This window comes from Chlorocebus sabaeus, chromosome 12, assembly GCF_047675955.1.
Source record: "Chlorocebus sabaeus isolate Y175 chromosome 12, mChlSab1.0.hap1, whole genome shotgun sequence".
Lineage (NCBI taxonomy): Eukaryota > Metazoa > Chordata > Mammalia > Primates > Cercopithecidae > Chlorocebus > Chlorocebus sabaeus.
Genome location: NC_132915.1, coordinates 69,931,588 through 69,958,148, shown reverse-complemented (window position 1 = coordinate 69,958,148; position 26,561 = coordinate 69,931,588). Strand labels below are relative to the sequence as shown.

The 26,561-nt window shown below is 36.7% G+C and overlaps 1 protein-coding gene across 1 annotated transcript in view; it reads left to right on the top strand.

The window, feature by feature from the left end:
• The window catches only part of ERP44 (endoplasmic reticulum protein 44), a 114,898-nt gene that overhangs the window by 65,732 nt on the left and 22,605 nt on the right, over positions 1-26,561 (top strand). Inside the window, exons 5-10 of the mRNA XM_007968590.3 lie at positions 9,647-9,831; positions 11,117-11,232; positions 13,568-13,625; positions 15,425-15,541; positions 24,067-24,178; positions 25,089-25,230. Coding sequence (XP_007966781.1) covers positions 9,647-9,831; positions 11,117-11,232; positions 13,568-13,625; positions 15,425-15,541; positions 24,067-24,178; positions 25,089-25,230 — 730 coding nt within the window. The remainder of the gene's footprint in view (positions 1-9,646; positions 9,832-11,116; positions 11,233-13,567; positions 13,626-15,424; positions 15,542-24,066; positions 24,179-25,088; positions 25,231-26,561) is intronic.

Sequence of the window (26,561 nt, the reverse complement as noted above, 5' to 3'; positions counted from 1 at the left end):
TTAGTCCTCTATTAGTTAGGTCCATGCAGTTAATGCCTGTCTTGCTTAATAGTCATGAACATTTCAGCTCTCCATGAGTCCTGAATGCTTTTTCCTCTGAAGTCAGAATCTCCAGAGTTATCAGAAGCCTGCATTCAAGAATACCTGTTAGAGTTCTATAGTTGATTTTAAAACGACTGTCTGAAGAGGATCAATACAAGACAACAATTGTCTGTGGATGACAAAAGTCTTAGGACAGCCACTATTAACACCACAATTGACAAGTTAATTTTGCTTCTGTGCCATATAGCAATTTTACATATCAATTATAATTATTAATAACATAGACTGTCATTTCAGAATAATAGGAGTTTCTCATAATTTTAAAACACATACCAGTAACATATTTATACAAATACAGCCCAAAGAAAGCCAAATACCATCTCATATTTGGCAGTGCTTCCTGTGTGATGTTTATACCAAATAAGCCAAATATGTCATTTTTTGACTCAGGGGACCTAATATCTAAGAGATTAATTAGGTCAGAAAAGATATAATTTATAACTTGATTTAAGCACTTATTAGTTTTAAACCAATAGAAGCTTTTTTTACATCACACACAACATATGTAAATACACAGACAGAAGATCCAGTAGTTGTAAGATTTTTTACTTCCCAGTTTTTTAATTAGATTACTGGCTTCAGGGTGGAGCCATTGGAGGAACAGTACCAGGAAAGCATGCAGTTTCTACAGCCTAATAAGCAGGCATAGCTGGAATGCAAAACAGATCCCCCAAATTAAGGGTCCTATTTTTATACCAGATCCTGCATCCCAGAAAAAGAGGGAGCCAGCTCATCTCCCTTGGAGTCTTATCTCTCAGTGGGGTGTGGGGACATTTCCATACCTTCTAGGGGGCCAAGAGCATGTTTCTCTAATCCAAAAGTGCAGAGTCAAGTATTAACCATAACTGCCATTAAGCATGCCCAAAGGTACATTTCCTACCTAGTTCTCTCATAATTCAAAGTAATTTCTGATACCTTTCAAAGTAAAAAATGTCAGATAACTCAATGCAAAACAGAACAGAGCCTTAGATTGTTTCTCGGGTTTATGAGGAAAACAGAGGTTTTTCCCAAAACAGGTCTGTAGTGCCTCCTCTGTTTTTCCCAGGGAATCCCAGGCTGTTAGAGCTTGAATATGTGCTTTTTTTATTTTTTTGAGACGGACTCTCGCTCTGTCACCAGGGGCTGGAGTGCAGTGGCACGATCTTGGCTCACTGCAACCTCTGCCTCCGGGGTTCAAGGAGGCCTCAGCCTCCCGGGTAGCTGGAACTACAGGCGCACACCACCACGCCCAGCTAATTTTTGTGTTTTTAGTAGAGACGGGGTTTCACCATGTTGACCAGGATGGTCTCGATCTCTTGATCCACCCGCCTTGGTCTCCCAAAGTGCTGGGATTATAGGTGTGAGCCACTGCGCCCGGCCCCACATTTTCTTTATCCATTCATCTGTTGGTGGCCACTTAGGTTGATTTCATATTTTGACTATTGTAAATAGTGCTGCAGTAAACACGGGGGTGTGATATGTCCTTGCTATACTGATTTCCATTTCTTTGGATAAATACCCAGTAATGGAATTGCTGGATCATGTGGTAGTTCTATTTTTAGTTTTTGAGGAACCTCCATTCTGTTTTCCATAGTGGCTGTGCTACTTTACTGTCTCATCAACAACATATGAATGTTTCCCTTTCTCCAAATCCTCTTCAGTATTAATTTTTTTCATGTTTTTGTTAATAACCATTCTAACTGGGGTGAGATGATACCTTATTGTGGTTTCGATTTGTATATAACCACATGATTAGTGAAACTGACGATTTTTTTTCATATGCCCTTTGGCCATTTGTATGTCTTTTGAGAAATGTCTGTTGAGATGCTATGCCCTTTTTAAAATTGGATTTTGTTGTTGTTGTTGCTTGTGTTTCTTGTATATTCTGAATGTTAATCCGTTATCAGATGTTTAGTTTACAGATATTTCCACTAATTCTCAGGTTGCCTCTTCACTCTGTTGTGTTTCCCTTGCCCTCCTGAAGCTTTTTAGTTTGATAAAATCCCATTTGTCTGTTTTTGCTTTTTTTTGCCTGTGCATTTAAAGCCGTATCCATAAAATTTTTGCCCAGACCAATGTCCAGAAGCATTTCGCCTATGTTTTCTTCTATTGGCTTTATAGTTTCGGGTCTTAGATTTATGCCTTTAATTCATTTTGAGTTGATTTTTGTTTATGGTGAGAGATGAGGGCACTTAGAATTTTTTTATACCTATTGTAAAAACTATCTTAGACTCAGTTAGAAATAGATTTTTAAAATTGTGTCATTAATGTGTGTGCCTTAAAAGGAGAATAAATTTGTTCAAGTTATTCTGAAACAACTTTACATTCAGAGTCTGACTCTTGTGCATCATTTCTCAACTGAGTCGAGTTTTTTTTTTTTTTAAACATAATATTGGCCTTCATGACATTAAGAGTGTTGGTAATTCTCTACCCTCTCTGGGAATTTCTTCCAAGCTGCCAAAACCCATTCTGCAAGTATTGATGCTATCACTTTACTATTTGACTAACCCCAGAGTTTATTTTTTCTGAATTGAAATATATCTCTGCTAGTTAAGCAACTTTTCTTCAAAGTTACCAAAATATAAACAAAAATGTTGATAGTGGTTTTCTCCAGTGGTGGTTGGAAGTGGTTCTTATTTTCTTCTTTATAATTTTCTGCTTTCCAAAATTTATAAACACACGTAGACACATGTGTACACATGCATGTACACATGCACACAGTTAAAACATGGCCTTGCTTCAACTGTGGATCATCATCACGTCTCATCTTCTGCAGTCTTATCATTTGGGGAATTCAGGAGTAGAATTCATTATTCTCCTTGGTGGTCATGCTTGCTGCCTGGGATGTAGAAAGTCCCATCAGTCAGCCCCTGGTGGGACCAGGTTCTCTGCTGACCTCCGGTGGCCTTGGGCTGTATGGCACTAAGCAAGAGGCGTTCATATGTTTGCTGGTCAGTGCAGAACAGACCCACACTCACGTTTTTAGGAAAGTAATTTGTAATTGTACCTTGATTAGGTAGCACACGCGCCCATATACCTGAGTTACTCTTACCTGTCTGTCTTCCAGTGCAACTAGGACCTTACTTATTGGAAATTGAGATGCTTTTGTTTTTTTTTTTTTTTTTTTTTTTAATTTATTTATTATTAAACTTTAAGTTGTAGGGTACATGTGTACAACGTGCAGATTTGCTACATATGTATACTTGTGCCATGTTGGTGTGCTGCACCCATCAACTCGTCATTTACATCAGGTATAACTCCCAATGCAATCTCTCCCCCCTCCCCCCTCCCCATGATAGGCCCCGGTGTGTGATGTTCCCCTTCCCGAGTCCAAGTGATCTCATTGTTCAGTTCCCGCCTATGAGTGAGAGCATGCGGTGTTTGGTTTTCTGTTCTTTTATAGGAACTATGTATAAGTACCATAATAAGAACAAGAAAATATGAAGTGAAGAATTTATGTGCATAGAACAGAATTTGGATGAGCAGTTAAGCCTGAGTTCTGAGTCAACTTCTAGGCTTTGCTTATCAGTTTTCTGTTGAGGTCTTTTGTTTTGTTTTGTTTTTTGAGGATATTTGTCTTTCTGGGTTTTTTTGTTGTTGTTTGTTTTGAGGGGTACAGTTTGGGAATGGGAAGAGGTATATAGGCAGCAGTGGTCCTTCTCCTGGGACCAGAAGAACAATAAGACTTTCCTGTTGAAATGATCTGCCTCTTTGTATTTTCTGCCATGGATAACCATTGCAGGGAGAGACGTTGCTGAAACAAGAGTATGAGGCAGTTTCCCCATTTGGAACCCTGCTGGGCATTAGTGAGGCAGGCAGGCAGGCAGGACCCATCAAGGAAAAGTAAGTGACCATTGGAGCAAAAATACATGCTAATTTTTCAATCAGTGAGCTGTTAACCTTCTGGGATTTATAATTTCTCTGACATCCATTTTAACATTTGCTCTATCCAGTTAATTTTAAAAACCCATTTATTATACTCCTTAAGTCATTCTTTGTTATATTGTCAAAGTGTCACATTCTAATTATCTTAAAATCACTTTTGGCCGAAGCTTGTTAAAAAAAAAAAAGTCAGCATTATGTCTGAGATTATTGATCAATGTAATTTTAAGTTTTTTGCTTCTTAATAATTAAACGCCACAGCATCATGCAGCATGCCTGCTGCCACAGGATGTTTGAGAATGAATCAAATGAGTATCTAATCCCCTAATAGTTTTCAAATATTTTAAATCTTTTTATCTCTATAACCAGAATTCTAAAGCAACCTAAAGGTTGTAATTTTTGTTAATAGACTCTTGTGATTTTTGCCACAACTATTATGGCAGCTTCCTTACTAGTCTCCCTGGTTCTCTACTACTGCCAGGTGAATTTTTTGAAAGCCCAGCTCTACAGCTCAGTGGCTGCTTATCACAAACAGGATAAAATTCAAACTCCATCAGCTTAGTGCTTAAGACCCTCTAGAGTCTGTCTCTAACCTTATTTATTCTACTCCTAGTTTATGCAAACTTGCTATTAGCACACTGCTTTCTCATTGTGCCCACTAATTCATCAGGTTTAGAAAGTTAAAAGCATTATATTGTCTCCTGTAGTGCATCTTGCTGTCCATTTTCATACTGATACTTAGGACACAGATGGAAAATAGATGTTTTCTATTAGACTAGTTTCTTTGCTTCTGAGTCCATCTCATATCCTCTCTGCCAGATCCTTTGGATATTAAAAAGTCTTTGGGTATTAAAAAAGATTCCTTGACTTCTTGTTGACAAAGTAGGCACCAGCTAGGCTAGTTTACCTTTATTAACATTGAATATTGAACCTAAATGAAACCTACTAGGAATATTTTACTTTCATAGGGTTTCATATTATTGAATTTTAGTCTTAAAAATTTTTATTATTATTGATTTTTTGCCAGTATGAAAGACAAAATGTTATATGGGAGTTTTAATTTGTAACTTTCTGATTACAACTGAACATATGTAATATGTTTATTGGCAATCTGTATTTCTTTCATACACTGATAGCTTTAGCTCACTTATCTTTTTGGTAATCTTTTTTTAGTTCATTCTTTTTATATTCTGAATACTAATCAGTTGTCTCTAGTACATGTCACAAGTACCTTTCTTCCTGTCTGTCTTAAAAATTCATGGTTTTTTAAAAATGTCTAGATGCTTCCTGGCCTTGTTGGCTTCAAAATCTGGCAATTGTCTTGGCTGCATGTGGTCTTGATACAGGGTTGCAGGTCCTTTTCAAAGTAGATGCTGTCTCCTAAGTACCAGGAGGCCGTTGGAGATTTTTCATATTTGTGACCCAACTCTGCAGGTTCCTGTATCACCCCAGCACTTAGCAGATGTCCTCTGGAGACATTTCTTTTGCCTATGCAGGTATAATTCTCAGCCCTAAATCTGCAACTGCAGACTTAATTTCCAAAACGAATTACACAGGAAACCTATAGGAAAGAAAATGGCTAGTGATCTTTGCTTACCCTAGGAATGGTTCTTCCCTTCCTGGAATGTCAGTTCCTTTAGTCTTCATTGCTTTCATGATTTCTGATATCTTAAAAATATGATACAAAGTTTTTTCTAGTTGTTGCAGTAGGACCAATACATTTCTGCTACCCACTACACCCTGCTTGCAAGTGGAAATCCATTTGTAGATTCCCTTTTGGATTTTCTGTGAACTCAATAAAAACATCTGCAAATAATGACATCTCTTCCTTTCCAGTCTTTTTTTAATTATTATTATTTTGATCAAGAACTCCAAATCAGTGTTTCATAGAAGTGATAGCAGGCATCTTTTTTCTTTTTTGATCTCAACTTGAAAGCTTTTAGTATATCACCATTCAGTTGTTTGTTACTTGTTTATTTATCCTTTTTTCAGTTAAGGAAGTTCTCTTCCTAGTTTACTGAAAGTGTTTAAGCATGAATGGATATAGATTTTTATCAAATGCTTTTCTGCTTTTGAGAGATAACAAAATTTTTCTCTTTTATTCTGTCAGTGTGCTGTACATTAATTGGTTTTCAAATATTTATCTAAACTGAAGTGCTAAACTAAATCTAGCTTTCTTGTGATGTATTATCCTTTGTATGTAGTGCTTAGTTTCTTAATATTTCTTTTTTTTTTTGAGACGGAGTCTCGCTCTGTCGCCCAGGCTGGAGTGCAGTGGCGTGATCTGGGCTCACTGCAAGCTCTGCCTCCCGGGTTCCCGCTGTTCTCCTGCCTCAGCCTCCCGAGTAGCTGGGACTACAGGCGCCCGCCACCTCACCCGGCTAGTTTTTGTATTCTTTTTAGTAGAGACGGGGTTTCACCGTGTTAGCCAGGATGGTCTCGATCTCCTGACCTCGTGATCCGCCCGTCTCGGCCTCCCAAAGTGCTGGGATTACAGGCTTGAGCCACCGCACCCGGCCTTTAATATTTCTATTCAAGTTTTGCATCTGTGTTCTTAAGATTAACAAATACTTTTTTTTCCTCATAATTTTCTTATCAGGATTCCCATAAAGATTACGTTGACCTCGAAAACTAGTTGGGAAGTGTTCCCTGTTTTTGTATTCTCTGGAATAGTTTGTGTAAACTTGCCATTATTGGCTCCTTAAATGTTTGGCAGAATTTACTGGTGAAGATGGCTGGGAATGGAGTTTCATTTGTGGAAAGGCTTTGAATTAGATTTGGGTTCTTTAATAATTGTAGGATTCTTTTTTGAGATGGGGTCTTGCTGTGTTGCCCAGTCTAGTCTTGAACTCCTGGGCTCAAGCAAACCTCCTGTCTTGGGGCTGTGGGCATGTGTCACTATACCTGGCAATAATTTTAGGATAATTTATATCTTCTGTTTCTTCTAGTGTCAGTTTCAATAAGTTATATTTTCATGGGAGTTATTTGAATCATCAAACTTATTGGAATTAACTTACTGATAATAGCTATCAGTGGAAGGATCTTAGAAGTATTTTTTTTGAAAGAGAAAAACATGAGGTCATACCAGTACTTCCAATTCAAATTATTATAGGGTTTTTACTTAATTACTCAGTTTTATATATTTTTTCCTTATGTTGAAAATCTTGATTCTTAATGGCATTAACATGATTACTCATGTGCTTTATCGGTAATATATGTGTATGTATTTAATTTCAAAATAACAATGCCAGTACTAAATTTTTAAAAATTTTTATTTTGTTTTAATGTTAAACATTTCCATGGTTCCAAAGTCAAAACTGTAAAACCAAAGTATAGTCAGGGAATTTATCCTAGACCTCTCCATCCATTTTCTCCCATTGGTGTTTTTTTTGTGGGTAGAGGAAAGACAACTATATAAGCAAGCATATATAGGCATGTAAATATGTGTGCATGTATATACACATGTATTTATATTTCTTCCCCAAGTTTCTTCTCCCTATTTCTTATACAAAATATTTGACCTGTACATGCTCTTCTGCATCTGGCCTTTTTTTTTTTTTTTTTTTTTTTTTTTTTAACTTATCTTGAAGATTGCTCCTTAGCAGCAAACAGAGATCTTTTTTATTTCTTTATATTACAGCCTAGTACTTCATTATATGGGTACCATACTTTATTCAGCCAGTCTCCTATTGATAAGCATTTGGAGAAATAGTAACTTTTTGTTGTTGTTGTTGTTGAGACAGGTTTCACTCTGTCGCCCAGTCTGAAGTGCACTGGCACGAACTTGGTTCACTGCAACCTCCACCTCCCAGTTTCAAGAGATTCTTGTGCCTCGGCCACCGGGTAGCTGGGATTACAGGCGTGCGCCAACAGGCCTGGTTAATTTTTGTATTTTTAGTAGAGACAGGGTCTTGCCATGTTGGCCAGGCTGGTCTCAAAATCTTGACCTCAAGTGATCCACCTACCTCAGCCTCCCAAAGTTCTGGGATTACAGGCATGAGCCCCTGGGCCTGGCCAAAATACTAACTTTTAAAAAGGCATTTTCCATTCTCAAGACTACAACACTGTAGTGTTGGCCATTAGAACTATTTGATCTAATTTTTAAAACACTTTTTGTTTATACATCATGCAAAAATTCATTTTATAGCCAGGCACAGTGGCTCACAACTGTAATCCCAGCTTTGGGAGGCTGAGGCGGTAGGATTGCTTCAGTTCAGGAGTTCAAGACTGACCTGGGCAACATAGTGAGACCTCATCTCTAAAAAAAAAATTTAAAAATTAAAAAAATTTAAGAAGATTTGCCAGGCATGGTGGCACACACCTGTTGTCCCAGCTACTCTGGAGGCTGAAGTGGGATGATTGCTTAAGTCCAGGAAGTTAAGGTCGCAGTGAGCTGAGATCGTGCCACTGCACTCCAGCCTGGGTGACGGAGCAAGACCCTGTCTTCAAAAAGAAAAAAAAAATCAAAGTTTCTTTTTTTTTTATTTTTATGATTTCTTAGGTTATTTATCATTGTAAGTAGGATAAGCTCAAGTCTTTGTGGCTTTTACTTTATTACAGTTGTCTTTATTTTATTTAAAAGACTTCTACTTGTTTATGGTACCGCTCTCTCATTTCTCAATTTGTAGTACCAATTTAATCTCATTAAGTCCTTGCTCAGGTAATAGGACCCATCATCTTTATAACACCCCAAAGACATAGTCTCTCCTTGTAGTTTATCAGGTTGAAAAGGGGCATGTAGTTGATATGTATCTATTACTCATCTGCTTCAAGGAAGTACCAACTCCTAAAGCAGACAGATTATTGTCTATGTTAATTATGTATAAATTAAAATGTCTTACTTCAGATTTCTGTGATTTGATGAATAAAGCATTCTTTTCAGTCTCAGTATGACCAGTTGTTCCCGTTGTTTATTCATATGTGTCTTCTGTTTAAAGAATTTTAGTAATCAATCATGATTTCTACTTCATAAATCCACGTGGAGTTTGCCAAAGTATTATATAATCTTAGTTACTTAGTTTGCCAAAGTGTTATATCTTTTCTCCAGCCCCCCTTCTGAGAGCTCATATTCCATTTTAACCTCTAATATACTTTTAGTATTTTTGATTGTCTGTAGTAGAGAGAATAAAGTACAACCTCGACTAAACAAAATATTATAAGTACTTTTGCCTCTTCCTGGACCATGCAAAGACTTTAGAATATTTAGCATAATTTTCCTCCTGCTTACCCTCCCTCCCCAGCTTATATGCTGCTGTCAGGTATTTTAACGTCTGTCGAACCCCATAAGGCATTATTATTATTGCTATTATTATAGTCATTATTCATGTGCCATGCTTACTGTGGCATCTGTTGTATTATTTAATTTGATGCTTAAGACAATCTTACGTGGCAGAAATGATTATCCTTATATAATAGATGAGAACTAAGGCATGGAGAGTTTATGCATTTTACAAGTTCACATGGCCAGTAAGTCGCAAATTAGGATTTAAACCCAGTCCAGAACCTGGTCTCTTAACTAGTGTAAACTCAAGTCCTGATTATTACTATTTTTTTCTCTCTCACTGAAAAATAATGTCTTGAATCAAAAAGTTCTCACTAAGCAATTGTAAGATTTTTGACCATTAGGCTAATGGGCTCACCCTGACTACATATGAGGGTAAATAATTTTTTTTCATTCTTTTAGCTGACATAGCCCAGAGATACAGGATAAGCAAATACCCAACCCTCAAATTGTTTCGTAATGGGATGATGATGAAGAGAGAATACAGGGGTCAGCGATCAGTGAAAGCACTGGCAGATTACATCAGGCAACAAAAAAGTAACCCCATTCAAGAAATTCGGGACTTAACAGAAATCACCACTCTTGATGTAAGTTGTAACTTTTGCTAGATTAAATGAACATTCCCTGATTAACGTAAACAAATTCTAATGCAAACAAAAAATCTGGACATTCTCCTATAGTTTATTGCAGTGGATTTGACATACATATACTTAATGAGTTGAATTTTTTTGAATTAATCTCACGGGAAATACGTTATACTGAACTTCTGGATGAAAAATATAGCATACAGTAAAGCTGTACTAATGTGAATTGAGCACATATGAAAGCCTCAATTATAAAGAAATGGAAGTTAAAGTCAAGTATATACAACCAGAGCTTCTGTATTTTTCTTGTGGAGACCTTCAGGGTGTCTGCTCTAATCGCCCTTGTGTGAGCTCTTTTTATGAGTTTTAATGTCCTCTAAAATAGCCTCTGCTTAACAATAAGTTTAGCACACCCCTTTCTTTGTACACTGGGTAGTGTTTTAAAGACAACAACAACAAAAGCAAAAACAATTGAGTTTGGGCTCTATCACAATCACCAATCATCACTGTCAGGTTTGAGATTTGATTTTATCCTACTTGCAAGCTAAGCTAACCAATTACCATTTCATGGATTCTGTTAGAAGACACAAGACTGCTGGGTCAGAGACAAAGGACTTTATTGCTCACATCACAGCAAGTAGTGTGAGCATGTTTGCATTTGTTTCCTTGCCCTCCAAATCCTATGGAGGCAATACAGAGGACTCCCCAGATGGATACTTGCACATGCAGTGGGTTATGTCACAGGAGAGGGACACTGGGCTTGGGGAACTCACTATTTCAGAGCAAGCAGTAACCCTGCATTTGTCCTGGCTGGAGGCATTCCCTCGTATCAGTGTTGCTCGCTGCAAGCACAACTCTGAGAAATGGCCTGGATAAAGAGTAGTCAGAGTCTTGCATTTTTTGGTAGACCCAGTAAGATGGGTAGGAGTGTGAGAGAGCCATGGAGGAGTCTCTCCAGCAGTCACAAGTTATGACTGATACATTGTTTTAGCACATTTTAGTATTAGTCCCCTTACTTAGGAAAAGATTGTCACTGATCAAATAGTTATCTATTTCTTAAAAATTTTAAATGCTAGAAGGAAATGTTTATGATTATATTTATTATAGTTAAGATTGTTTTCAACCCAATGTAATCTTTAATAGTTTTGGACTAGGTGTTAAAAACTAAATATGCATTTATAGTCATACTTCATTTGAACAATAACTAGACAAAGATAAGGGGTAAATGAAATAACATGTTTATAAAACTATGTTTGTTTGCAAAATAATTACATACTTTATTTTACAGCGCAGCAAAAGAAATATCATTGGATATTTTGAGCAAAAGGACTCGGACAACTATAGAGTTTTTGAACGAGTAGCGAATATTTTGCATGATGACTGTGCCTTTCTTTCTGCATTTGGGTAAGTATCTTATTTAAAAGTGTGTTAGTGGGTTGGTTTGGCTGCCATGTTAAATTCCTGTTGTATTTGGTCAATTTCTGAAGGTGATCTCTCCAAAAATGATCTCAGTCCTTTTAAAATCACCAAACAGTGTTTATGCCTGTCTCTGAATTCTTTTTAAGGTTTTAAAACTCTGTTTTTCTTTCTATAGTATTATCTGTTTCAGAATGTGGGCAAGCAGGAAAAAATGGACAAGTTAACAATTAACTCATTCATGCTTTTATTGAACTCATTTACTAATTCTTATCCTATGTTAGACAAAATGCTAATCTGTGGGGTTACCACAGTGAAACAACACACTGTCTTTCTTGTTAAGAAGCATGAGTTTTATCTCTTCATTCATCTCCATCTCTCCACCACCTTTTCTTATATCTTCCCTGTCTCAGAGGAACAATTCTTTCTAAGGCTAACCTGTTCTCTGGTATCCTTGTAACTGTCCTTTCAAACTCCTCTGGGGCTTTGATCCACCAGTTGTTCCTGCTTTCTTGTGTTTTCAACCTGACCCTTTTCAAGAACTGCTTTCCTTTTCTGAAAACATGCTTCTTTCTTTCCTGACCTGCCTCTTCTCTTAAGATATAATACCATCTTTCTTTTTATTCTTTTTTTTTTTTTTTTTTTCAAAGAATAGTTTATGCCTGGCTACCTTGATTTTCTCAAATTCTAACCAGTAAAAAACTTAACCTTTTGGAAGCTAACTTTCACCTCCATTGCTCTAATGAAACTTGTCTCTACACATTCACAAAATGACTTCTTAATTACCAGATTGAGTGGTCTTTTAAACTTCTTAATCCTTGTCAATTCCTCTGAAGGGTGTGATGTTCAACTACCTTTTTCTTTTTCTGCTGTGTCAACACTTACATTGAATCCCCCTGGTTTGGCCCCTACCTGTCTGAATTCTCTGACTTTATCTCCTTTTTTTTTTCTTTTTCTCAAGATGGAATCATTTTTGTGGTTCTGTTCTTGACCCTCTCTCCTCATTGGAGGTTATCTCAACCATCCTTTGACTTCCATGCAGTATTATTTCTTTTCATTGGCTCATGACTGTTAGGCTCAATTGTAGTAGCTATCTTGAGTGGAGCCTGGATGTCTGGCACAATACATCCTCTTCATTTTTTGACCTTTATTGTTTGTCCTTGCTTTAATGCTTTTGTAAGATTTTGTTTGTATGTTTTATTGTGTGCATTATTAGTTTTTTGTTTTTTGTTTTTTAAGCGATGAGGTCTCACATGTTGCCCAGGATGGTCTTGAACTCCTGGCCTCAAGTGATCCTCCTGCCTCCGCCTCCAAAAGCGCTGGGATTATAGGCATGAGCCACTGTGCCCAACCCGTATTCATTAAATGCTGCAAGCACACTTCTGCAGCAGAGCCTGTATCTGAAAGTACTCCTCCCAGATGTCATCTCATCAGAAAGTCTTTGCCTGATAACTTTATATAAAGGAGCACTACCATCATTTAATTTGTCGTTGTTTATCTACTTATTCCACTTATTTTCTTCATAGCATTTTTTTGTAACCACCAAAGATAAATATATCTACTTGTTAGTCTATCTCTACTCACCAAAATGTAAACTCCATGAGAGAGAGAGAGTTTTGTTAGTTTTGTTCACTCCTGTTTACCCAATGTCAAGGCATAGCTGGTATAAAGGAAGCACATAGTAAATAGTTATTGAATTAATTAATTAATGGAACACATTTTTTCTGTTCTCACTGTTATCAGTCTAGGTTAGCACCCCTTGCCCCTGTCTCCTGGACTACTGTAATTAGAAACTAGAGATAAATCAATATTCAATTAATCTAAAAATAATTGATTACAAAAGTAATTTGTTGTAGTATTCACTCTACATATTTTTATTGAACAACTTTTATGTGCCAGATACTGTACTAGGTTCAGGAAACAACAATGGACACATAAACAAAAAATTACTTATTTATGGAACTATATTTTAGTGATGTGGGTTACTTCGGGGGTTTTTTTTGTTTTTTTTGTTTTTTCCAGTCCTTGTGACCAAACCGATGACATTGATCCCTAGTTGCTAGAAAACAGTCTGGGGTCAAAAACAACCTTTTAGTGCTAAAACTCCCAATCTAAACTTAAACAAAACACAAAAACAACCAACTAAAATTTTCCTTTAAAAAGTCTGCCTCATATTAAATGTTTTCTTTAAACATATGCTTTTCTTGGTATTGCATAGTCTTATAATAGGGACTATGATGGATAAGTATGTATTTCAAGTCTGTAATTCCTACATTGCAGAATCCTGTCATTCAGGTTTATTACTGCTTCTCCCTTCCTATAGGGATGTTTCAAAACCAGAAAGATATAGTGGAGACAACATAATCTACAAACCACCAGGGGTAAGTTGCTATTTCTTAATGTTGTATGATAAGATATAATTTAAATAACATGTATAAAATGTAGTTTTATATGTGTTAATGTTCATAGAATCATAGAACTTTAGAATTGAAAGGAACTTTGAAGCATCATCTTGTGCTGATCTAAACCCTTCAAAACGAAGATTGGACCACAGAAGCCTAAGGTCACACAGGCATTAGAGTAGCAGAGCTGGCCTTAGGGATCCCCTGACTCTCAGGCCTTTTCTACCTCTCTGGCATTCAGTGTGGGAGCCAAATTTTTAAAATGCTCTAGTTGCCTGTGATTGTCATTTCTACCTGTTGTATTTGGCTAGTATTGTACTAGCCAAACTCCCAAATCTCCTGGGGTATAAATTTACTCAGTACCTGCCAGGTAATAAGGAGCAGCTAGGTTGTTTTTAACCTGTAGGGTAAGAAGTTTTAAGTAGCTGCTTAGGCCCTACCAGGTGATGGTAGCCATAACTAAGAGGCAAAAATCATAGCATGTGTTATCCCAAATTCACCAAGGGCCTGCCATTGCAATGGCCAAAAAAAAAAAAAAAAAAAAAATTTATGGATATTTTTTCAATTTGTAGTTTTCATTTTAATGTTGTTTACAGTGTTTTTACACTGAGATTTTAAATTTTTGTGCAGATAAATGAATTTCTTGCTTAGAAAGTTTCTATTTTAAATTCACATAGGTGTTTGCTTATGTTTTTTGCAAGTACATTTCTTTGAGTAGCTTACTTAGTATCATCATCCCTAGATTATCAGAATGCAGTACATATCTCCCAGTGGTAGTGTGGTTGTTCAGAGCATGGGCTCTGGTGGTATCAGACTGGGTTTGAATGTCAAATGTGCCACCTTCTTAGGTATGTTACTCTGGGAAAGTTTCTTCGCTTCCCCACGCTTCAGTTTCTTAATTAGTAAAAATGGGATGATAATAGCAGTACTTGCTTTATAGGGATGTTGGGAGGATTGAATGAATCAACACATATAAAATGTTCACAATCATGCCTAGACACAGTAAGTTTATCGATTAATATTAGCTATTATTTTTATCATTTTAGACACTTCATAGATAATTGATTTTGAGTTAATGTGGAAACAGATATGGAGATAATAATAAAATGAAATAGTCTTGCCTTACATCCATATAGCATCTTGTATTTTTCAAGGCTTTTTCACTATCCATATTTTCTTCTAAAAGAAGTAATTTCTAAAATTTTCAGCTCTAAGGAATAGCTAAATTAATTCATTTGGAGAATTCTTCTTTTCACAATGCCTTCCTGCCTTTGGTGAGGATACTGAAAAAGAGTTAATTGACCTAAATCCAAGAAAAAGCAATAGGCTTGGGTGTCACAGGTTAGATTATTAGCTCACTGGTAATCACAGAATTACCTGCTTTTTACCACCCATGGCCCTCTTTCTTGGAAGTTCCATGATTTATGTTTCTTTTCTAACACCGGTAGATTTTCTGGGTTCATGGATGGATTTAAGAATGTACTTTTTAGCCTGGGCAACAGAACAAGACCACATCTCTGCATAAAATAAAATAATTAGCTTGGCATGGTGGCACGCACCTGTAGTCCCAGCTACTCTGGAGGCTGAGGTAGGAGAATTGCTTGAGCCCAGGAGGTCAAGGCTGCAGTGAGCCATGATCATGTCACTGTACTCCAGCGTGGGTGACAGAGTGAGACTTTGCTTTAAAAAAAAAAAAAAAAAAAAAAAAAAAAAAAGAATATACTTTTGCCAGCACAGTTTAGATTTAATTTTTTTTTTTTTTTTCTGTTTTGTAATAGCATTCTGCTCCGGATATGGTGTACTTGGGAGCTATGACAAATTTTGATGTGACTTACAATTGGATTCAAGATAAATGTGTTCCTCTTGTCCGAGAAATAACATTTGAAAATGGAGAGGTATGGGCTTTCTACTGTGTATTGTTACTTTAAATTCAAATGTCTGAAACCACAAGCTTCCTCCACCTGTCTTACTATGTTAACAGAGTTATCAGTTGTGAGAATCATATAGTGAACATAACTATATCATAGCTGTTTCTGTAATATAAGCCAGTGATTCTTCACCTTTGCTGTCCCAGAACCCCTCTTACATTTCCAGTAATAGTAGTAGTTCACCATAACCTTGAAAATGAGTTTGAAAATGCCTTTCAGGTGATTCTGATGCCCATCTGTTGGTTGAGGATCCCTGTTTGGGTGGATGTCCTTTAGAACAAGGGTCCCCAGCCATGGCCTGCTAGGAAGAGGGCTGCCCAGCGAGAGAGCATTACAGCCTGAGCTCTGCCTCCTGTCAGATCAGCGGCACCATTAGATTCTCATACGAATGTGAACTCTGTTGTGAACTGTGCATGTGAGGGATCTAGGTTGCATTCTCCTTATGAGAATCTAACTAATGCCTGATGATCTGAGGTGGAACAGTTTCATCCCGAAATCATCATCCCCCACCCCGATCAGTGGAAACTGGGCCCTGGTGCTAAAAAGGTTGGGGACTGCTGCTTTAGGAGCAGTGCTTTGCAGATTTTAGTTACAATTATTTCTATATAATGAATAATCCTTTGCCATTAAAAGATTCTTCTGTTTTTTGTAAAGCAGTTAATGTTGTCTTTTTCATTATAAATAATGAAAGCAGTTAGCAGTGATCATGTAACTGACCTCAGTCATCTCATGTGTCTGAAATCAAGTCCATCAAAATTCTTTCAACTCCCACCAAAACAAAACTTAAAAACCTAAGAGGCTGGAGGAACAAGTACAAAGAGTTATGTCTGTAAGGACCTCTGTCCTTTCTATACTTTATGTAAGACATATCTTTCACTCCAGGTCTTTTGTTTTTAAAATCAATGGCCTAAGAATGCAAGTTTTTAAAAACTTTGTATTAGGTACAGTTTTTAAAAACTTTGTGTATGCATATACACTTCAAAGAATTGTAAGTGTATAAATCACAGTTTAAATATCTGGTCCCCCAAAATTATCACAGAGTAAACATACCCATATAATCACTACTTACAGTGGTATGGAACAAATATTTGTGTGTCCTAATATTCATATGTTGAAATCCTAATCCCCAATGTGATAGTATTAGGGAATGAATCCTCCATTCATGAGATGGAGTCCTCATGAACGGGATTAGTGACCTCATAAAAGAGACCTCAGAGAGTTATGTAGCTGTCTTTCTGCCATGTGAGGATACAATGAGAAGTAGGCAGTCTGCAACCTAGAAGACAGCTCTCACTAGAACTGGCCATGCTGGCACCCTGATTTTCGATTTCCGGCCTCCAGAATGATAAGAAATGAATTTCTGTTAATTTACAAGCCACCCAGTTTATGGTACTTTAATATAGCAGCTCAAACTAAGAGAGGGTAGACAATTTTTTTCAACAAAGAGTCAGGTAATAAGTATGTTAGGCTTTGCAGTTCATATAATCTCTGTGGCAGCTACTCAACTTTTCGGTTGTAGCACAAAAGTAACCTTAGACAATACGTAAACAAATGTGTGTGACTGTGTTTCAATAAACCTTTATTTCTGGACACATACTTTTCACGTGCCATGAAATATTTTTAAAATTTTCCCCAATTATTTAAAAATATAAAGACCAGGGAGGGCCCTGTGCCATGGCTCATGCCTGTAATCCCAGCACTTTGGGAAGCCAAGGTGGGTGGGTCACCTGAGGTCAGGAGTTCGAGACCAGCCTGGCTAACTAACATGGTGAAACCCTATCTCTACTAAAAATGCAAAGTTAGCCGGCCATAGTGGCAGGCGCCTGTAATCGCAGCTACTTGGGAGGCTGAGGCAGGAGAATCACTTGAATCTGGGAGGCAGAGGTTGCAGTGAGCTGGGATCCACCACTGCACTCCAGCCTGGGCGACAGAGTGAGACCCTGCCTCAAAAAAAAAAAAAAAACCAAACCAAACAGTTAAAGACCAGTTATAGCTTATGGACCTAACAGAATCAGGCAACGAGTCAGATTTGACCCATGGCTATAATTTGTCAATCCCTGAGCTAAGTCAAGAAATAAAATATTTCCAAACCCCTTGTCTTCCTTCTCAATCATTACCCCCATTTACCATCTTCATAATCACCACTTATTTTGAATAGGACTATAGGAAGTTTTTCCTGTTTTTGAACCTAAAATAGAATCATGTCTTTTGTGTCTGGCTTCTTTCACTCAACTTTATATTTATGGAATTCATTCATATTGCATGAAGCTGCAGTTCATTCATTTTCATGCTGAATATAATTCCCTATATAAATATAACACAATGTATCCATTCTACTATTGGTGGACATTTAGACTGCTTCCAGATTTTGACTCCTGTGAATAATGCTGCTATGAACATTCTTATTATGTCTTTTGGTGAATATATGCACAGATTTCTACTGGATATATATACCTATGAATAGAATTGCCAAGTCATAGGGCATATATACATTCAATTTCAGTGTATGATAACCAGTTTTTCCAAAGTGGTTTTAGCAGTTTACATTCCTACCAGTAGTGTATCAAAGTTCACATTGCTCCACATCCTTACCCACATTTGTATCAGCTATTTACATTTTTAATCTATTTTGGTGTATGTGTAGTAGAGTTTCATTGTGGTTTTAATTTGTATTTCCCTGATGATCAGTGGGATTGAGCACTATCAGTTGCCTTTTCTGGAAAGACAGATGGTCCTAGCAGAAAAGCAGCTTCAAATGCAATGCTTAATGTTCTGGGTTTCCTTCTATTCCAGTCTTGGCCCATAATTCTTTCCTTTTTTTTTTTTTTTTTTTAACTTTTAGATGCTTTCAAAAAGGTGGTTTATTCTTATTATTATTACCCTGGTTTTTCTAATTTTCCCAGTAGTAAGATTAGTCCAAAGTACATCCATTATTACTTCAGAATGTAATTTTTAGCACTGTAGCTTAACCTAAGTGTAATACAACAAAACCTGGAGTTCTTAAGGAAGAATATAATCTCAGATTTGATGCTTTCTGTTACTAAGGTGTATGTATATTGGTAAGTGCTTTAAGATTTGGAGATAATATATGTGAACTCTCCAAGATTCCCTGAAACTCTCCCTGAGTCTTTCCAGAGGCTTCCAGCTCTTAGATCTTAGTATCTCTTTCCCCTTTTCTTGGGGAAGAGAGAGCAACACTTAACTTTTGGGACTGGCCATTGTGAGCAAACCAGAATGCTCTTTGCCCCCTCTTCGTCTTGAGAATGCATTCTTGGGGTATTTCTGATCTGTGTCCATTGGCATTTCCAACACTTAGACTGAGATGTATAAGGCAAAAAGAAAACTCAAGGAACTGAGTGCCATTTCTTAGGTCCTTAAGTCCTTAGCCAGTCTGCTTTGTTTTATTCACTTTTCAGGGCCTTATGTTTGTTTATATAATGTCCAGGATTTTTAGCTGAACTTCCTGGGAGAAATAGAGAAAAGTGTCTACTTCATCTTTCTGGAAGCAGAAGTCTATGCCAACAGCATTTAAAAACTCATTATAAGATTTTTTTTTTACCTGATTTAAATGTTGCCTTTGCATTTTAGTACATAAAAATAAGTTAGTATTTTTATGTCAGCATGGTACATTTTTGGTGTACCTTTTCCACCATAAAATAATATTTAATTCTTATTAAGTTTGTAGCAATTTCAAGTCAAATGTATGAATGTTTGTATGAGATTCTCTATGTGTCTGCTTGGACAGATCATTGCAAGCCTAAATCATCTTACATTGGCTCTTTGCTGAGTGTTTCATAGAAAGAGGATTAGTGCTGCCAGGATCCAGTTTAACATGTAAGAATACTCCCACTGGGACATCCTACTTGTTTATAATAGCTATTTCTCAAATCAAAGTTCTAAAAATGGTTTCTAATGAAATGCGATTAATATATTTTAATCCTGCAAGCTTAAATATCATAAACTTATCAGGCTCTATTGCACTGGTTATTATCTTAATGCAATGCCATATTATAAAATATTTTGGAATTTTGAATTATAGAAGACTTTTGAGTGAAAATTCTAACACAAGCCTTTTCTTGCAAAGTCTCTTTTTTTGGTTTAAAGAAGTTGCTTTACCAAGTTTTCTGGTTTCTTTTGTTCCTGCAATTCTTTGATTCTACTTCCTTTTCCCTAGTTTTTTAGAATTTCAGAGAGTATTCCTATTTTGAAAATCTGAAATCTGAAATGCTCCAAATTCCAAAATTTTTTGAGTACCTCCATGACACTCTTGGAGCACTTTATATTTTTAGATTAGGGATGCTGAAGCGTTAAGAATAATGCAAATATTTCAAAATCCAAACACTTCCAATCCCAGGCATTTTGAATAAGAGATACTCAATCTTTATTTCTGTGTGACAGCTTGGCACTTGGAGGCCATTCTTAGTGACCAGAGTATTTTTTTGTTCCGTAATGTTCTGTTGCTTCTTTCAGTGTTATTTTTGAACCTTCTTCTCAAAGTAGTATTTTCCTGGGTTCTGAGTAATTCATATTGTTAAGACGCATCTTAAGTTATTGTAGTTTTTTGAGAAGGTTTGAATAAATATGCTCAGATTGGGTGTCTTTCAATCTTTAATCATGTGTCATTACCCCTCATGACACACTAAATGCTTAGGTACAGGAATTCAAATGTTTGGATCAAATAGCGGCTTTCAAACCATTTCTCATTGCAGGGCAAAGTAAAAAATTTTCACTAGAATATACATAATTCTTATTTTTCATTGAATAATACCCTTCTGTGTGCAATGCACTCAATTTTGTATTCTTTTCTTTTTAATACTGGATATATAGATTGGATGTAGCACACATAATCTTGTCTTGCTTCCATCTCTTTCCTATCATTAATAGCATTTTAAAGTGGACTGTAAGACATTTCACGGAATTCAAAATACTGCTCCTACAATTTGAGTGTTTGGCCACAAGGTGTCAGTGGTGTGTCATAGTTTTATAGTACCAGCAGCCTAGAAGAGATTGGGATTTAAGCTCCCTCTGCTTTTTAACGCACATTCATACTAATTTAAAAAAAAAACAAAAAACAACTTAGAATTTATTAATAGAATAGTTAAGACAAGCAATTGTAAAGCAGAATGTTTGAGGTACTTTAAATCAAACTTTAAGAAAGTAAACATTTAAAAAATATTTATTTGTATTTGAATTGTTAGTGTTTTCCATTTTGATCTTAAACTTAGTTTTGAAAGAGAGCATGGATTAGACTCTTTCTGCTTACAGTTTATCAAATGAATGTCCTAGCCCCCCAGTTTCGCTCTTGTCACTCAGGCTAGCCTGCAATGGTGCGATCTCGGCTCACTGTAACCTCCACCTCCCAGGGTCAAGGGATTCTCCTGCCTCAGCCTTGAAGGAGTAGCTGGTAGTACAGGTGCCTGCCACCACGCCCAACTAATATATATATTTTTAGTAGAGACAGGGTTTCACCATGTTGGTCAGGCTCGTCTTGAACTCCTGACCTCAGGTGACCCACTCGCCTCAGCCTCCTAAAGTGCTGGGATTACAGGTGTGAGCCATCGCGCCCAGCCTGTCCCTGGTTTTCTTACTTCTGTAGGCCTCAGGTATGTTTAGTTGGATTACTTACATTTTTTAGACAATTTGCATTCACTCATTTAGTCCTCAGAGGCCCAGGAAAATTTAAGAATTTGTCATGACTATTCGCCTGCTCTGGCAGTTCTTTCAGGGATAATTTTTAAAACCAGATTTAAAGGTATAGACCTGGAAAATCTTAAACAATGAAACAGGGTAGCACCCTTCCCCGTGGTTGTCAGCACATTTAATACTTCTTGAGATTTGTTATGTGGTAACCAACCATTTAACCATTTAACCAACCATTTAATCATTTAATCTGTGGGGGAAATATCTGTTTCCTGTAAATCTGGTTATCTTACTATTCTTCTCCTTAATCTTTTAACATTTGTTTGGTAAAAAATATGCTTGTATGGACATAGGTAAACTTGGAAGCCTAAGCAGCATACATTACCACGTGTTTAGAAGCATTTGTTTATTTATTGACATATGTTGATTGTGAGCAAAACAGAAATGAAGTAAGATTGTCTTCAAGGGGTTTTCAGTTTAATATTTCATATGTACAGATAATATAACACAAAGTCATGCCCCATTCCACATGAGGGGCACTGATAAAATGCTCTTGGAGATTAGAAGAAAGAATTTTGCGCTGTTAAAATGCTCTTGGAGTTTAGAAAAAAGAATTTTCCTTTGACAGGGATGGGGTGGAATGAGAGATGGCTTTAGAGAAGAGGCACTACATCCTGAAAAGAAAAGTACTAAGAGAGAAGTAGAACTACTAAAGAAAATGGGGAGATAGGAGAAGGAGGTTAGACAGGAGGGGACTAGGCAGTAGTTTGAGTATTTAAGGTACTTGTTTAGAATTTGAAATGGAGATGTTAAGCAGGCAGATGGAAACCTAGGCTTGGATTCTGTGCTGGAGCTGGGCTTGTAGACACAGATAAGTGATCAGAAGTAGTGATCGAAACTGTTGAACTACATGAAGTTGTCATGCTAGACCAGAGAAGTCCAAAGACAACCATTGAGACCAGCATCAGTTAATGGATGGTGGAATAAAAAATGAGAATCCAAGAGATAAAAGATGAGGAAAAAAAAAAAATCAGCTTACTAAAAGATTAATGTGATGCCAGGGGGTGGGGAGAGGGGAAATGGGAATCAGTACTAATGGGTATGTAGTTTATTTTTGAAGTGATAAAAAATGTTCTAGGGTGGGCGCAGTGGCTCATGCCTGTAATCCTAGCACTTTGGGAGGCCGAGGGGGACAGATCATGAGGTGAGGAGATCAAGACCATCCTGGCCAAAATGGTGAAACCCTTTCTCTACTAAAAATACAAAAAAATTAGCTGGGCATTGTGGTGTACGCCTGTTGTCCCAGCTACTCAGGAGGCTGAGGCAGGAGAATCACTTGAACATGGGAAGCAGAGGTTACAGTGAGCTGAGATCGCGCCACTGCACTCCAGCTTGGGCTACAGAGTGAGACGCCGTCTCGAAAAAAAAAAAGAGAACTCTGGAATTAGTGGTGATGTTTGCACAACTTGTGAATATAGTTAAAACCACAAAATTGTACACTTAAAAATGATGGACTAGGTGTGTGGCCTCATACCTGTAATTCCAGCACTTTGGGAGGCTGAGGCAGGCAGATTGCTTGAGCCCAGGAGTTTGAGACCAACCTGGGCAACATGGCGAAATCCCATCTCTACAAAAAATAACAAAAATGAACTGGGCATGGTCATGCATGTTTGTAGTCCTCACTATTTGGGAGGCTGAGGTGGGAGGATCACCTGAGCCTGGGGAGGTTGAGGCTGTACTCCAGCCTGGGTGACAGAGTGAGACCTTGTCTCCAAAAAACAGTGGTGAAATTTATGGTATGCTAATTGTATCTCAGTTTTTTTAAAAATAAGTGTAACAAGAGGCTTAATAATTGATCTTATATACAAGTGAAACAGGCTTAAATATGGAGATGAGAACCAGAAGAAAACTTTTAATCTTGTAAAATAGGTCCCAGTTTCAGTTTTTTGTTTTTTTTTTAAATAAAGGACATTTGTACTTTCTGGTGAGGTAGTTCCTAAATTTATGGAGAGATCCTCAAAAGGATAGTTGATGAAAATAATTTTGTTTTGAAACCCTTTCTGGACTTTTTCTGATGACTCAGAACTTAGCATTTGTTGGGGAGAATAAATGATTAAATCTATCTACGTATCACATTTCATTTAATCATGACTACCCATTGTAGTATTCTCCAATTACAACAATAAAAATTTTAATAGCATTTTATAATTTTCAAGGTGCTTTTGTATGTGTATAAAGAGATATGTAAAAATATATAGGGGCAGGTATTTATTAATAATTGTATTGGTTGAAAATTAGTAAATAATGGAGTTTTTGTCTTTTACCCTGGATAAAACACTTCAGCTTTGGTTAAGTTTTATATATAAGTGTAATGGTTTTCGCAACCTTAGAATACAAAAAACTTTGCAAGTCATATTTATTTATTGCTGATATACTCAATTTTTAGTGTTACTTGTGAAGACTGATAATACTGGTCATGTTTACCCTACCTAAAATTAATGCCTTGGTAAAGAACCAGCATAGTTCACCTCTATATGTCATGAGTTCAACAGCCTAACCCTGAGGCCTCGTATCCCATACTGGCTGACAGACAGTGGTTCCTTTAAGGCAGATCAGTTTCTGCAGCAAAGCAGGGCATGTGGATCCTCTGACTGCCTGGGTACTTGAGGTGGGGAGGGGAGTGAATTCAGTCTTCTGTTCAGGCTAATGTTTATTCACACCACTGAGCCTTTTTTCCCCCCTGGGATATTACAACTATTACATGGGTCGGGTTCAAAATTGTTCCTACCTAGAAAATAGCTACAACTGAATGGAGAAGCCTGATAATTCTCATTGAATGCTTCTCTCTACAGGAATTGACAGAAGAAGGACTGCCTTTTCTCATACTCTTTCACATGAAAGAAGATACAGAAAGTTTAGAAATATTCCAGAATGAAGTAGCTCGGCAATTAATAAGTGAAAAAGGTAGACAGATTAAGGTGTTTATTTTCATCATTTCTTTCTCTCTTTTTTTTTCCCCCTTTCATCGTCTCCCCTCCCATTACTTTCAAATCACATAAACATATTTGGGTTAAAACCTTATTTTAGTGCATTCAAATGTGACAGTAAGGAGGCATTAGTAGAGCAATAATATGAAGTAGTGTTTTTTGTTTGTCTTCTAACCATTACTATTTTGGAGAGAAAAATCAAAGTTCATGAAAAGCAGGGTCATGAATGAGCATTAGTTCTGGGCACTTTCTTTCATTGCTTGTCTGACTCCTTTTCCGATGGACATTCCCAGAGATATTACTGAGAGAGCTTACACAGTCTGATTAGCATTTATTTCTAAATGAAAGAAAGTTGAGTAGTTGTCTGTGGATTTCTCCAAAGCATTTAATGGAATTTGAGGTATCACCAGCTTTTCCTCTGTAGTTGGGGAAGAAAGTCAAACAAAATAAACTAAAGTTACTGTATAGAGCTGCCCATTTTAGTCACATACGATCTTGCAGGTTGAATTCCACTAAAAATCAACCAGGCTGGTATGAAAATGGTCCCATGAGAATGGCTCATATATCAATTTGAGCTTCCTGCCTAGAACCTGGTAATCTGCAAAGTAAATGATTGCCCATTTAAGGAGAGTAAAACATTCATTATAGCCTTCAAATTTGGGCTAAGTCAATATGATTTCTAAAGAAGTTATACTTCGTGCCCTAAGAACTAAAAGCCTACCTATTTTAAGTGTTAGATATTTAGGTTTTAGTTTTTCTGATCTATATTAATCTTAAGAATGTTGGGGTGCTTTTTTAGTATGTCACTTTTTGTGAGCTTGCAATCTTATGAAAATATAATCAAGAAAATTTGAATTTACCTCTCAAAATTCTTTTGTTTTTAAAAGGTACAATAAACTTTTTACATGCCGATTGTGACAAATTTAGACATCCTCTTCTGCACATACAGAAAACTCCAGCAGATTGTCCTGTAATCGCTATTGACAGCTTTAGGCATATGTATGTGTTTGGAGACTTCAAAGATGTATTGTAAGTATTCATTTTGTTGTTTAAAAATTACTGAGATGTGTCTCAAAAATGAACTTAAAATAGTTGTTTGAATATTTTAAATAATCCTATGTTGGAACAGTAGGACTCTGTTAACTGGATGGGAGAGGTTTGGGTGACTGCTGCTTTTTTTTCACTATAGGGTGTGGTATAATTATGAACATTATGATATACCCTTGTAGAAATACCAGCATTAAGTGATTAGGATTGATAATGAATGCTTGGATGATTAATGATTAATGCTTGGGAATCAATCTCTCAAAGAACATTTTTGTCTTGTGAGAAATTAGCTCTTCACTGAGTTTGGTCTTTGCCAAGCACATCAAGAAAAATAGCTTATAACCTTCGGGCAGGGTAAAGGAAATTGTGTAATAGTGCTGTTCATTCGTGACTGCACCTAGCAAGAACATTAGTAGTATTTATGAATCTTGCTATTACTAGGCATTTCTAATGGCATATAGCTATGAACTGTTCCAAGAATAGGTAAGCTTTCTGACTCAATTCTCAGATATTTAGAGTATTAATATATGTATAAGCCTTGTAGGTACTACAGATACTGAATTTTTATCAGCTTTGTGAGGTGTTAAATACAGTGGTTAAAAATGTAGATTTTTTTATAGGAAAAGTTTAAGCAATACAGGTATTCAAATTAGACATTTTATTTTGAAAATTCATTTAAATGCCATTTTTATCTCAAAAGATTAAATTACACAGTTAGAGGATGATTTGTAGTCCTATGGCAGAATGAATTACCCCACTCAGTTCTAAATATTTCAGTGGAGATGTGGTTGTTTGGTAGAAGATTCCCAATCCTAAAATTATCTAGGAAGCCTAGATTTGAGTCCTACCTTGGGAAAGTCACTTAACTTCTCTGTTCTTGTTTCTTCATATATAAAAAATGGTTAATGATACCACCTACCTAATGGGATTGTTATAAAAATTGATGAGAGATAATGATTATGTTATAAACCATAAAGTAGTAACAAATCTTAGTTGTTCTTAATCTATGCTCAGAAAGATACCATTCAACCTATCAATTCATTAAATATTTAGCTATCTCTTCTGTATGACAGACATTGTGCTAAGAACCAAGGGTTTTTACTAAGACTGGGTCCCTGCCCTCAGAGAACTCATAACCAAGTGGAGGAAAGGGACAACCATGTTAACAGGCAATTATGTTTTATTAAGGGATAAGTGCTCTGACAGAGATCAACAGAGTAGTACCTGATCCAGGATTTCTGGCGATATTGATGCCCAAGGTAGGTATAAAGTTTTGTAGAAGTTTATCCAGGAGGTGAGAAGGAGACAGGGCT